Source organism: Dromaius novaehollandiae, chromosome 5, assembly GCF_036370855.1.
Source record: "Dromaius novaehollandiae isolate bDroNov1 chromosome 5, bDroNov1.hap1, whole genome shotgun sequence".
In the NCBI taxonomy this organism is placed as follows: Eukaryota; Metazoa; Chordata; class Aves; order Casuariiformes; family Dromaiidae; genus Dromaius; species Dromaius novaehollandiae.
This window is the reverse complement of record NC_088102.1, coordinates 6,074,578-6,089,251: the sequence shown is the minus strand read 5'-3', so window position 1 is coordinate 6,089,251 and position 14,674 is coordinate 6,074,578. Positions and strand designations below refer to the sequence as shown.

At 43.4% G+C, this 14,674-nt stretch overlaps 2 protein-coding genes across 2 annotated transcripts in view; one reads left to right on the top strand and one right to left on the bottom strand.

Annotated features, from left to right (window-relative positions):
* Positions 1-1,744: 1,744 nt before the first annotated feature.
* AP5M1 (adaptor related protein complex 5 subunit mu 1) lies at positions 1,745-10,358 on the bottom strand. Its single transcript, XM_064511886.1, has 8 exons — positions 10,189-10,358; positions 6,093-6,741; positions 4,635-4,862; positions 4,398-4,537; positions 3,554-3,639; positions 3,342-3,457; positions 2,989-3,085; positions 1,745-1,915 (listed from the first exon to the last, which is right to left on the bottom strand). The coding sequence occupies exons 1-8, from the start codon at positions 10,254-10,256 to the stop codon at positions 1,827-1,829; spliced, it is 1,473 nt and encodes a 490-aa protein (XP_064367956.1). The 5' UTR covers positions 10,257-10,358; the 3' UTR covers positions 1,745-1,826.
* EXOC5 (exocyst complex component 5) overlaps positions 10,353-14,674 on the top strand; it is a 28,680-nt gene continuing 24,358 nt past the window's right edge. The window contains exon 1 of the mRNA XM_064511885.1: positions 10,353-10,557. Coding sequence (XP_064367955.1) covers positions 10,531-10,557 — 27 coding nt within the window. The 5' untranslated portion in view covers positions 10,353-10,530. The remainder of the gene's footprint in view (positions 10,558-14,674) is intronic.

The window sequence follows — 14,674 nt, the reverse complement described above, 5'->3', positions numbered from 1 at the left end:
GAATGGGCAACGGCTTCCCCTAAGTTGTATAAAGCTGCTCATGGCTAGAAGAGAAGCATCACCCTCCCTCTCCCTCCATCCAAACCCACATTGATAGCTGTGCCCAAAGTAACCTAAACCACCCACATTCCTGAGTACTGCAGCTGTCCTAATCTTGAGAGAGGATGGAAACATGGACAAGTGGAAAACCAAAAAGGAACATGACTTGGGAAGGCCTCCATGCTTTGGAGTACACGGGGACTCTCCTGTTCTAATGCACCGAGTTTCTGCAGTCCCATCGTTGCATAGCATTTCCTGGGGAGTACTCTTTAGACACCTATGAAGGAGAAAAGCCATCTCTCCCTTGGCTGCTGTGCCATATAGACAGCTTCTACATTTCTCATGGGAAGGCTGGAAGCAAACACTGCATACTGAAATTCTGCAGCGGGTGCCTAGCCACACAGCATGATCTGAACCCTTCCAGCAGAGAGACGCCTTTCCCCATGCACACTGTGCTGTCGAGGCATGCAGCTGCCTGTAATGGTGGGGGCTGGATTCAGGGCAAATTCATTAATTCACCTTTTGCCTGCTAATCACAATAATCACAACAGACATAGCATCTTTGTGAAATGGGTCATAGCATAGCACTCCTTGATAAGTTTGCATAGCAGTTTCAGCTGAACGGCATGTTTCACATGAATTAATCCACTCTTTAGAACATTTAACCAACCAATTAGATTACTATCTCAATCTAAGCATTTTTTAAATTATAGCTTAAAACTTTTCTCCTTACATAATCACTAATCTTATTTATCACACAGCGTACAGTTAAACAAGAGGTACGGCAGGAGCAGCCGGCATGCTCAGTTATTAGACGACATTCTTCTCTTCTTTTGTGCTGCTCTCCAGGTTCCCTCAGGTTTTCACCAGCCTTTCAGAATTTGCTCATTTCCTGATAACTCTCTTAAAGTCCATTTCCTGTGTTCCTGCAGATACCAATTTTCTTCTCAAAATTAGAGGTTTCCTCTGTAAGCCAAGTTCTGTTCCTTTAAGCCTCTTTTTTTCTAGGGAAAATGGCTCAGTGATGCTTCTTGGAACCTCCAGCAAACTTAGCTGTTTCTGTCTGCTCAGAGTTAGCCTTATGCCTTTAAAAATCAGGTTCGCACTTCTGGATACTCACTAACAGCAGCTCTCAGAACAACGCAGTTTGCAGGCAGATATGAAAAGGAACTCATTACTTCTGCAGACAGAAGCAATAAAATACTCCTGTATCATCTCCACTTCTAAAAGCACAGCTCATATCATACTGCCTCTCTTAAAATTCTCATACATTATTGGCTCGTATGTATCCTGAACTCATCTCTGCACAAAATCATCTTGTGAAAAGAAGGGAACTCTCTTGCTTTTAACAGTGCTGTTAATCTGGGGTTTAATAAGATTCTTGTAACTTCAGGACAGGAGTAAGACATTGAAAGCTTTCGTGTCCTGGTGAACCCTTTGGTTTACAAAGTCAGTGAAGTAACTGCGAGTCCTCCTGGGAAGATGTGCTCAAGCATACCAGTCGACATCATCCGCATCACTGGGTACTTACTTTGTACCAGTTAATGTTAGAACGGACATATAAATGGGCAGGGCAAGTACTTTTCAGATTGCCTTCTCTAAGTTGCTGTCCAGGACTGTAAACATAAGTTGGTTTTAAATTGTCAAGAAAACCAAATTCATTTGATCTTTCTCACAACAGATTTTTTTTAAATAGACATAAACATTAAAAATGCTGCAGCAAATTTATTTTTACTGTATCACTGACATTACTTTCATTAGCCATCTTTTTTGTTTAAATACAAAAATCATTCATTAGTAAGTAAGGTTTTGTATATGATAGGTGCTGATGCTTTGGAATTCCAGATGTAGTAATCAGAGGAAGTCAGTTCCCGGGCTAAAAAACAGGCAAGAAAAATAAGCATTATGAGGTGCCTTAAAATCAGACATTCCTTCATCCAAGTTAAGAGACTACTAATCCATCCTTACTAGTTTACAGAAAAGGTATAATGGCCTCTTTAAACTGTAAGACTCTTACTATTATTTGAAAATCATTTCTGATAATGAGACATTTAAAGTCTCAGCTTCAATTACCTTTACTAATGTATCAGTCATAAGCTTAAAATTCAAACAGAGGTTAAGTCAAAAGCAGGTGGATGGCTTGGATTTTGTTCAATGAATATAAATTGCATACTTGATATAAAATATACAGTATGAAAATAATGCTTTTTGGTGTTACAATTGAGGACTGAATGTGACCTGTCACAAAACTAATAGTGTAGATCACAGTTTTCAAATGCATTTCCAGGCTTCTGCTAACATAACTAGCAGAAGTTTCAAAAGATCCAAAGCAACACATAAAAATGCTTTCATTAGACACTACTGCTCAGATTTAATGAGTGCCTACTGTGTTCCCAATTAGTACATTTATGGTGCAGACTTGGAACTAGTCATGTGTTAATTCAAGGATAAGCAGACTTGGTTTCCATTTTCTGCTCCACAGATTTAACGTAGGACCACATCCACAGTAACAGCCTTACCTTGCACACAGGGCCGAGTTCTGTAACTGCAGTTTGTATCCCAAACCCTACACATCCCCTAGGAAAGTGTTGTGACAAACAGACCAGACTACACAGAGGTATTCTCTCTCTCCCCAGTTAAAGTTCTGCTGTTCTGCAGAACATAGTAAAATATCACAGGGCTAAGGGTAGAGAGTCTAAGGGAGAACCGGACTTTGTAACTGAGTGACAAGCGCTTTCATCTAAAAGGGGAGATACCAGTCCCTACTCCAAAGGTGCATTAAGCATCCCTGGAAAAGAAATAAAAAGCAGAGAGAAAAATTATCTGGCATGTCCCAAGAAAACCATGAAAAGAGTTGCCCAACTTTAGTTACTTAATTTTAGTCATTGACATCCAATTCATAACTTCAATACAAAGTTTTGGTTAAATAATCAACGTTTGGTAACTCACAGGCATTGATTTTTGGTTTTCCTGGTGAAAAGAGCTGAACAGAATGCTGGTCCACGTAACATCCAGTAAGCGTGAAGTCTGGGATCCTAAAATACAGCTGCAGAAAGAGAGGAAAAACATGATCAGTTGCATGCTGTTATGCTTACTGTACCTATGTTAGATGCTCTTGGTGTGCAAGTGTATCCCAAAGTGACAAGGATATCATATCCTGTAAGCAAGAAAATAGAAAACTCCATAATGAGAACAAAGAGGTTAATAATTATGTCTGGTCAAAATCAGTGCATCTTCAGAGCCAATTTAAGATAATGAAAAAATGATTACTAAGGCATCTTTTCACAGAGACTGCAACTTACTTTTACATAAGCAGTGTTCCCAATGCAAATGATATCAGTTGGGTGCTCTTCGCTTGTAGCGCCAAAAGTCACAGTTCCAGTAAGAGAAATTTCCAAAGACTTAGGGAACTTTTGTCCTAAAGCCAGAAACAGCATCTATTATACATCTGTGTTTACAATACACAAAACTGATTAGGGGAGGAGGTAGGAGGCTGTAGGGGTGCATAGCTTACCTATGACCCAAACCAGTAAGCTCTTTTCTCGCGATAGATCCAGTTGGCCATAACTAACTTTGTACTCTAAATGAGTGATTGGGCCCCTATAGTATGGGAGAGGAGTAATAAAGCCATTGGAATTAGTATTATTCAGTATTTGTTAACAGTTACTTTGTTAAAGAAAGTAACAAATACCGAAAGCCATTATTTACGTGCATACAGACAAATCACACCAATCTAAACACACCACTAATTTATGGAAAGAAATTATAGAGCAGGAGGAAAACACTGTGGTTTCAACCTAGTAATCATAAGAGTGCTGTTGATATTGCACTGTCTTCAGTTCACTGAGAGTATTTTGGGAACACTATGATCAGCACCAGCAACTTTGTATCATTTCATCTTTAAATTTTCAGGATAATTATGTGGCAATATAGTCATGGCAGTTGTAAGAGAGGCTTAAATGAAAACGATCGTTTTAATTTTAAATAACTATATTTTTGATAAGCTGATCTGTGGCTAGGATTAGCAGTCTTAAGGAACAGGTAACTCTGGGTTGGAAGTGATCTCCAGACTTAATCCACCTGGATTGAGGATTGTGACTGCATTTAACGTGGAAAAAAAAATACCACAGGGAAACAGGATACTTTAATAATAATAAAAAAAAAGTATCCAGAATGTCATCAAATATTCTGAGTGGAAATTACAAGAATTCCAAGGGGGTTTCTTGACACCTTACTAGGTCGGTGTCCACTGCTATTGTTTTGATGTAGCAAAACCTATTACATTGACTCCTGACAGGTTTATTTTAGGAAAATTACAGAGAAAAGCAAGAAATGTATTTATGATTTCCTATTCTTACCTGTTAAAAAAAGGTATTCGCGCTTCACAGTACTCAAAAGCATTCTTTATACTTTCATGAAGTTTTAAATTAACTGCTAATTTTAACTGTGATCCCTCTTCATTCAGTTGGTAACGTCCCAAAATTGGTGGAACAGGCACCTGGAGAAGAACAGGTATTTTTATTCCCTTGAGAAGCACAGATATTTTTATTCCTCTCTGAAGACCAGAAAACAATGAGGTACAGGGATGTCATTACCTGGGAAGTGTAGGAACACAAGTCGAATGAATCTGATGGAGGAATGAAAGGAAATTTGTAAGGTCCACTAAACGCAGAATCATCCAGTGCATCAACACTGCTGGACATGAGCATGGCAGAGTCAATGGAGGTCACACAATGATGGACCACGAAATCTTGGAGCGGAGAGCCATTAGTAGGGAGATTCAAACTGAGGGTAACATTTGGTGCAGCTCCCTCTATATCACACTTGAAAAAAATGAAGTCAAGAAGTTATTCTAAAATATTTCCATCAGCATTACATGTTTAAAAATCAAATGCAAACATTATCACACTGAAAAACTTCAACTGGTTTCAAATATTAGTACTGACAAACACTTTGTAACCGAAGTCCCCTTCCCTCTCCCATAGCCTTTCACACAGCACGGCTACCGGCCTAGAGCCTTGGCTACATGGCTTTTAATTTACAAATATTCTTTATCAAGAAAACAGCATACAAGAAAGCCAAGAACTTACTGTTATAGCTAAATTACTATAAATGTTACATAAACACACTCAGTGGCAGCCTAATTAATTCAGTTACTTTTACAACATCTGCTTAATAGATTCAAACATGCTATTAATGGCCACCGTGGTCCCACGTCAGCTTTCTCTCAGCAACCACGTGCAGCGCATCCATTGTCTCGTCCCTTCGCGTGCCAGCTCAGCAGCGCCTGATTACACCAGGGCTTTCTTTTTATGTAAGGCCATCCACTCTGCAAGATGACCTAGAAACGTGTCCCTCGGAGAGCAGGAAGCTGTTCACCCACATAATCCCTACCACCATGGCTGGTGGGAAATAACCTAGTCTTCAGAAGTGCAGTACTTAGGTTGGCTTCCTTGGGAGACGAGTAAGTATGGTTTTGTTCACCAGACTCTGTATCAACTGTTTTTATGTTAGTCATAAAAACTGCATTTGTGGAGTCAAAATTTTGTTATACTAGAATGAAGCAGGACAGAAGATAAACTTTCATTTGGTAAAAAAATTAATTAAAAAAACACTCATGTGAAGACACTTGTAGAAGACCTACTCGGGAATTCAGTTTCTAATCATTATTAAACGCATTGTCTGTCAGACTGCTGGAAGTAAACTTGGCATTATCATCACCATTTCTTAGTCTTTATATGCAAACACTGCATGAAATGATTTCTCCCTATTTCATTAAAGAAAAAAAACCTTGGGGAAATACACAGGATGTAGCTACTGCCGGAAATTTAAGTCCCACAAATAGTGAAAAATGCATGAAACATGCAGGAAAGTAACAATACAGATCAAAATAAAATTCCCTGCTAGTATGCAATAGCCTGTTACACGTCCTAATATTACAGTATTAGAAGTTCACAGATCATATACTAAAGGAAAATGAGATGAATATGTACTTTGTCAGTGTGCCCGAATGGTAAGTGGTTTGGTCAGACTTGCACAAGAAATGCTCTCACCTTGCAAGTTACAGTTCCATACACTTGCCACATGTCCACAACATCTCTTTTGTCATATTGCATACACTTGACTTTTTCTGCAATGCTAACAGTAATGTGTGGTTTGCCTTTATATGTGTTGGTTCTCCAAGCTGGTTGCTTCGGATCACGATTTGGAGAAAAATCTTGAATGTCATCAAATGAGCTGTTTAAGCTGCGCAAGTTTGTTTGCAAAGGGGTGCCAAGAGGACAGGCCTGTAGAAGCAAATTTCGAAGCTGGCCTACTTTTGCATTCAACTCAGCTTCATTTTTCCGACTGGGAGAGACGAAGTCCAGAATGCCTGACAAAAGATCAAGTCCTTGCGAGATCCCACTAATGCTAAGGAGGGGCGGCTGTGGCTTCAAGGCCTCCTCGACCAGTGGAAGACATGCATAGATCAGATTACCCTTCTGAAAAGCAAGCACAGGCCAGAGATCCCCTCCTTCAGTGCGCACCGCATATACCGACGCCTTATTGATGCGAGTACAGGTGTCTCGATATTCCACAAAATTCTGATCCGTGAGTCTGAGTTCAAAAAGCAAGGCTTTAAGAAAAGCGCTGTCATCTGGCACAGCCACGTGTGTTGATCCATTGAAGGTCTTTGCTCGCACTTCGACAGTGGGGTAACGTCTGCGACATGGAAATAAGAGCCTCTTAATGCTACTCACCTTTTCCCGCCCAGAACATCACACAAACGTAATTCCCAAAAGCAGAGTCACACAATCCCTTTGCTGGTTGTCACAGAATGCAAGGAGCATTTTAAAAATCTTTAGAATATTGATATAATCCAGGATGGGTTTCTCTTAGGATCAGAATGCAAATCATTGTCAATAAAACTTTTGCACATGTAATTTGGATTCACACTGGCGGATTTTTACTGGACACTTTGAGCAAACACATTCCCTCTTTTTTTTAATGAAATGAACATTTGTCCATCTGTCCACCTTTCCTGTTGCACAAAGATGTAGGATGTTTAAACAACACTACTGAAACCAAGCATGGTTCACTACCCTGCAGCAGAACTTCAACAGCTAAATATTGCTAAGAGGCTAGATCATACTGAAGACTAGTTTTCAGACATCTAAGAAAACAGATGTCCCATGTAATCAAATTCAATTACAAGAATTTTTTGCATATATACAGTATTGTATTTCTGCTACTTCTAGTAAAAACTGGTCACTAAAGTTACTTGGATGCACGTTTTGCATTGCCATTCTGAGCCTGCACAATTGATCTGCAGTGGCTGCTTTAACTGATCTGAGAAGTTTATCTAAAAAAATCTTTACAAAATTATAAATCCAAAAAGATTTCACTGCACATAAGTTCAATTTTTCCAGTAACAGTTGCATACTTTTTTGTGGGGGTGAAATGGATTCTAGAGCATATGTGCAATATGTGTAACATAAAGCTGGTATGACTGGTTCATCATTTAATTTTTCAACGTATGAGTATTTGAGGCGTAATCCTAGTGTTACAGAGACACAAGTTTTTGTATATTTTAAAATGGCTATGTTGTATCAATGTGTAATTTCACTTTAAATTTTCTACAAAAATGTTTGAGAAAACCACATTAGCTGTTTAATGCAACATCTGGGGATTTTTTCTCTGTATTATTAGCATTATTTTTTCAATAAAAGAGGGATGAATTTCTTCTCAAGCTAACCTAAATCTATCAAAGAATTGTCTTTTAATAAATAGCCAAGAAAAGAAAAGTGATTATTTCTACTATTGCACTGGTTTTCATCTTTTTGGAACTATGAACTCCCCTGAGTCTCTCTTAAATTAAGCTTGATACAGACTAGCTTTTCTGTATTCTCTTTTGTGGTTTTCCTTAGTAGTTATCCATGGATCCTCAAAATCCCTATCACAAGTTACACACCACGGAACTAGTTAAATCACTTTCCTAATCACCCTGTAATGGATCTCTTCTCAGACTGCATGTTTGGCCCACATTTAAAAATAACTAACATGGGAGAAAAAACCACACATTTGTAAATGCCTTCGATTAGTCCCCTTTTTATATAACCTTTGTGAAGACATATTGATAGTGTGTTTCTTAAATTGCTAGGGAAATTGTGATCACAGCAAAGCGGCACATCTATGGCCTCTGTATGTAGTGTTCCTCTTCTGTTCCTGAACACTCACATGGTTCTTATCCTACCAGCTAAAAGTCCCCCTCACATCCCTTTTTCTTAACTGAGCAGCACAGTCTCTTACTGGAGGCAGCTATGCTTCCCTCTGGCTTATTTTTAGTCACTGTGCCTTTTTGTTTGACTCTTAATCAGGCATCTTGAGCATTTCAGTAAGGAAAAGGCAAATCCAAGCGGAGAGAAGCCAGAGCTATGAGATCCGTAAACAGGATGCAGAAGACAGCGAGACGCATCCCCGCAGTCTCCGGGCTATTTTGAGCAGCAAGGAAACAGCATGGTTTTGCAGCTTGAAAGTTTACAAGGACTTCCTGAGCGAGGCTGCTGATAAGAGGCTTCTTGTCAGCTTGGTGAGCCTCTTATTTTCAGTCGATGTTTCTAAAACAAAGGGAGGGAAGGTATTTCTGTCTGAAGTTTTGCTAACATCCCAATCTGCCTGCTCCATTTGCTGAAGCTCCCCCACACCGCTGCAATCTTCTCATGCTGCCACTGAATCTGCTCAGATTCAGCTGAGTCATTAGGTGGTTAGTTGGCCCTTCTGCTCTCCCTCGGGTTTTCAGTATTCCCTTCTAGAAAGTGATGAAAACTTAAAAAGATGAAAGTTTCCTGGGATGAATGAGCTTTGGCGATTCAAGAGAGAGGACACACTCCTTGTCTGAATTAAGTTATGATCAGCTCAAAAAAGTGGAATGCTTTGATGTCCCAGATGTCTTCTCTAAGGTTAAAGATCAGGGCTCACGTATCTCCAGCTGAGTGCCTAAGTCCTGCAACCAACAGCTTCCATGTGATCCAGCATTCTTTACATTGTCTATGTCCTTTGTTGAATTTAAGGTCAGTTAGGAGGATAAACTTGGGGTTTCCACAGCTCTATTATTTCCTCTGGGAACGTGAAAGATCTAAGTCTGGAAATCACATGAAGTATCAAGTCTGGTCTGCCCTTTTCAAAGGAGCCCTGTTTCTTGTCTCTGCCACTGACTGTGTGACAAGTTCCTGCAGATATCTCTGTCACTAGCCCCCCTCCTTCTCGTCTCGATCGCACTCTCAGCTTTTCGGGACAGGGGCTTTCCCGTTCGCCGTATTTGCAGAGGGGAGGCCTCCTCTCCAGGCCTGCAGGTAATACAACTAAGCCTAAAACAGCAAGAGGAATAGCCGATGCCGGGATCTGCCTGCATCTGAAGAAACGCTGCTTGCTCTTTTCTTTTCACCTCCTTCTCAGTTCTTTCTTCAGATTTACTGAGCTTGGATTGGGACTGTATGTCCTGTCTCCAGCTGCCGGTAATTTTACTGTCCCAAACTCCCAAACATTTTTTCCCCTCCTTCCCGGGAATACAGACCTCCGCAATCACAGCGAATATAAAGAAACGGGTACAAAATTTGCCAGACCAACAACACCAGCTCACCTGGCCTGAGGCCTTGTCACGCGGGACACTCTGCGAGCTGTAAACAAGCCCGCTTTTGGTTCACTGACTTAAAAAAACCCTCCCTTTGCGTGCAACGATTAAAATCCAATCGGAAGTCACATTTCCGTCTGAGAATACTGTACTTTTAGCGTAGTTACGAACAATATGAAAACAGAAGATCAGCAAAATGCGTGTTTTGGGCACCGTGTTTGCTCCCCGGGGTGGTGTCGCAAGGCCGGACCTTGAGACCTCCTCCGGGAGCCGCGGAGCGCAGAAACGCGTCTCCGAAACGCAGCAGCTGCAAAAACCAGCGCGTTGCAGTTACGTGACCAGAACCGAGGCGTTTTCGCCGAAAAGCGGGCGGCCTCCCTCCCTCCCCCGCCGCCGCCGCCGCCGCGGTCCCGTTGGCTCTGGGAAGGCCCCGAGGCGGCGGCGCCCCCTCAGCGCGGCGTCGCCATGTCACGGAGCCGCGCGGCGGCGAGCGGGCGGGGGGGGGGGGGGCGCGGCGCCCCCTCAGCGACCGGCCTTACCGGGAGAAGAGCACGGCGCCGCCGGCCGCCGGGTCGTGCCGGACGAGCCACAGCGCCCGCAGCGCCATGGCGGAGCGGCCGAGGGAGGAGGCGGCGCCCCGCTCCCCCCGGCGCGGCGCGGCGCGGAGGGCGGCGGCGGCGGCGGCAGGGCCGGGGCCGGGGAGGGGCCGGAGCTGCGCGCGGCGGTGGCGGCGCCCGGCGCAGGCCCATTTCCGGCGGGCGGAGGCGGCGCCGCGGCGGCTGCTGGTGCCGGTGCCGGGGCGGCGGGACACAATGGGCGGCGGCGGCGGGGACGCGGCGGCGGCGCGGGGCCGCTGAGGAGCCCGCCGCCTCCCTGCGGCCATGGCCACCACGGCCGAGCTCTTCGAGGTGGGCGCGGCTCGGGGCGGGGGGGGTGGCCGGGGCCCGGCGCCGTGCGGGTTCCGCGGCGGCGGTGCTGGGGGCTCCCTGGCCGCGGCCCGGCGCCGGGGAGGGAGCCGCAGCCGGGGGGCAGCGCCGGGGGGAGGGGGGAGCCGGGTGTTTGCACAGCAAGGCGAGAAAACGAAGGGGAAGGGGAAAGTTTGGGCGAGGAGCTGCGCCGCTCCCCGTCTTCCTTCGAGCCCCCCGCGCCGCGGGTCGCCGGGCCTGGGCCGCCCGCGCTGGGGTCCGAGGCGGCACCGGCAACCGGGGCGCGACCGGAAAAGCAAATAACGTGGCTCTTCTCGTCTCCAGGGCACGCGCTGGGCTGACCCCGGCGTCGCCACCTCCTCGGTGCCTCCCCGAAGGAGGGAAACACCGTCCGCTCGGGCAGCCCTGAGCGCGAGGCCTGGTGGACCCCCAAGGCCCGGAGTGAGCAGAGCAGGAGAGTCACCCGCAGCCGGGCGAGTTCGTCCCTCCCGGCCTGGACCGCTGGCTTTGGCCGCGAGGCCTGGGACGAGCAAGCGGGGCTCGTCCCCAAGCGCTGGCACAGGGCGATCGGCCCTTATCGGGCGTCCCACGTTTGGCCATGAGCCGCTCCAGAGCGCGGTGCTCGTTTGGGGGTTTTGACACCGGGACGCACTTTCCCCAGCCCTCAGGAGAGCTATTACTCGGTTTCACTGCAAGATCTGTGGTTTAGGTAAAGGCGTTGCGTGCACTTGTGTTTCTGAATCAGTACCATGGCACACGAGTGCTATGACTCATTTCTTTTGGTTGTTTAAAAAACAGCCAAATTAATATGCCGCATTGAAAGCAGTTAGGCGTCAGGCTTCGTACGCTCTCTGCACGTCTGTGACTCTCCTAGGAGCCCGTTGATATCTCAATGTGATGATGAGGCGGTTCTGCTCTATGTAGGATGTTGAATGTGAGATACCTTGGACGTGGAAAGAAAACCATATGTTTTGTCTGGGTTTGATTGTGCAACAGTCAGGTCCATTTTCCATTGGTAATAAGGATAAAATTGCACGGTAGATGAGGCCTTTGCCTAGAGGTAGGGTTTGAAAAGTTGTTTTTCAGTATGGTAACCAGTTTCTTTCCCGCTCTCATTTCTCTTTCACCACAAAGGCAAGAGAGGTTACAGCAAAGTTCACCAAATTAGTTTGAGGTGATTGCCATGAAGGTTAAAACATGAAAACGTGCTTATTAGGGGAGTAACCGTTGGCTCTGTACTGAGGGCAGTATTTTGCTGCCATGTTTGCGTAGGTGTGTGTTTGAAAGTCACTTGCAATATAGACATGTGAAATTGTGTAGAAGGATCTGTGTTGGAACTGAACAGAATGTGGACTCATTCTCCCTTCAATAAGCCAAAGTGTAATTTAATAATGATTGTTACTAAACTGGCTTTTAATGTGGTGGGGTCCAGTTTAGTTTCGCTTATACAGACCAGCTCAAACCAGGTTATCATCCACTTCAGGCATATCTCTTACTAAATTGGTAGTATTGGCTGGATGGATAGGGCCACGTTTCTAGAGTTAGAGGGATGTTGAAAGCTGTAAATAAATGGACTATAGGGCCTCATCTGATAACAGGCAGAGGACTTGCAAATGACACTTGTAATAGTTCTGCAGAAACTGCTGAAAATCAGCTATGAGGGAAATTTAAAATAGGAATTAAGCTGTCAGATAGCTATAGGTAGCCATATTAGCAGGATTGCTTTAAGAAAAGAAAATAGATTATACAAACAAAACTAAACAAACTTACCGATTTGGAGTAGAATGTGCGGTGTCGTAAAGTGATGCTGTCAAACTTCGTTTATAAATAGGTTATTTTAATACAGCCTTTGACATTGAAAATTTGGAAGGAAAAAAACTCATTTTGTTTCTGCATTGGTCAGTATTCTGCATGTAATAGACTCTGTGTGTTAATCCTTCTTAAATAGTACAAAACAGGATTCATATAATGAATACTAAGAGAAACTGAAGTCTTCTATGTAAATTTGTTTGAAAAATATTTTCCAGATTATGCCCCTCTTTAAAATATTACTACAGCTGTTTATAGTAGTGATTCTGACATAATTTAATCCTAATTAAACTAATTAACACTTTTTGTTGATGTGTCAAAATCGTTGAAACAAAGTGCAGGTTTCTAATTTACGCAGGGTAGTGGATGTTGCAGAAGGAGCGAGGCAGATCAGGAGACAGGATGAGTGTTGCAGAAGAGAGGGATGCCAGTGGGTACCTGTCCTGCGGGAAGGACTGCAGAGGGACCGTCCTCTTTGGCCATGGCTGGCCCAGCGGCATGGTGTAGTTTGGTATCCACCACGACATTTGCTGCCATTTGCCCAGCCAAATGGGATGCAGGGGAAGGAGCTCTAGGCGCTCTGTGTACACGTGTATAGAGAGAAGTTGGCGTTGTTTTTCTTTGAGGGGTCAGAGCGTATTTATCAGATTTCCATAGAAGATCACGCTTTGATGCTCTGGCTTGCAGAACAACTCCGTTGCATTTTATGAAGGAAGAAAAACACCAACAAAAAAAACCCAAGGTCATATGAGTGTGAGAAATTATCTTTAACGTGTGCATCTGAAGGAAGGGAGAAACCTAGGAAATGAAATATATATAGCATCAGTAAACTCGCTCCTTACATATGGTTCTTCTGTAGTGTTGTATTTGGCACTGGTATCCTTGCACCCAGACTGGTTCTCCATCTGGGTTACAGGGTCTTCAGAAAAGATTGTGGTAATGATTTTCATATAAAGGAAAAGTGCAGAGAAGAGCCATAAGGTAATTAGGAAGCTGGAGGGTTACCCTGAAAGGAATGTTACTGTATTGAGTGGTTTGTTTAACCTATAATTAAAGTTGCAAAAATGTTCCCCAACTTTTAGATGTGAAGATGACATAAGGAGAGAATTTATATCTAGTATGAAAATATTGCATTGTAACTTACAAGGAAAAGGATTTGCCTAAGGGAAACTTGGGTTGTATATCAGGAAGAACTGGGATAAAGGGATGAGTGACTTGTAGAGAAATGATTTGTATGTCATATCATCCAGTTAAGTTTGAAACTCGCCAGTGAGGCTGAGCAGGACACGCTGACTCTGGTCAGTTTTTGAAAGAAGAGTTGCTGGGTGATCTGTTGAAAGGGCAGAACTTTTGTCCTGTCTAGAAGGATTCAGCATATTGCAAATCATATTTAAAAAAAAAACCCTTGTATACTTTGGTTCATAGGTAGGCCTGATCAGCAGGGCATGATGTATTTTGGGGAGAAATACTGAAGTGGCTTTGCTAGTGTGCGTAATCAGTAATCTTGAACTGGCAATATTTGCTTTCCAACCCCTGGTTTTAGATATTAAAATAATACTTTCATTTCCCTCCCTATTACTTCTGATGAGATTTTTACACCTGTCAGTAACCAGTTTGACACCTGTGAAGGTGGGGTTTTTTTGTTTTTTTTTGTTTTTTTTTTTTTAACCCAAGTATTATCAACAGCAGTGGTGGCGGGTTTCATTATGAGAAATGAGAGCCGTGGTACCTCTATTAACCGTAGCTGTTCCTGGCTCTCTGCTGGGCTGTGTATTAGTTTGTGTATCAAAGTTTTAGAGCTCTTGCTGCATGTAATTTAAAAGCTTTCCGAATTGTGCGAATATTTAGTTTAGCAGTCTCAGGTATGGTAGTGTTGTTAGCATGCAGCCGTGCTGTTAGACTATCAGTGAAGTAGAAGCGATGAATACGTTGTTTAAAGATGCATGTTACCAGACTGTGTTTCTATTTTGAGTTTAATATTGACCATGTAAAAAGAGTTTTGAGCTGATTTAAGTATTAGGTCAACTGAAGTAGGAGCTCTCGGATTTATAATGAGGTCTCTGCCCTCGGATAACATTGTCAAGTGGAGTATTCTTCTGGAAGATTCAGCAGATGTTATAGAATAAATTTGGGTAACCTTGTGTTTTTAGCATTGATAATGCACTGCTTTTCCTTCTTCGGAAAGTGAAATACATTGTCTGGTTTTATGTTTCCTTTATTTTTTTCCCCCCCTTTTATCAACTTTGTTCCTGCAGCTGCACTCTGACGGTAGGTAGTGTCCAGAGGCAAT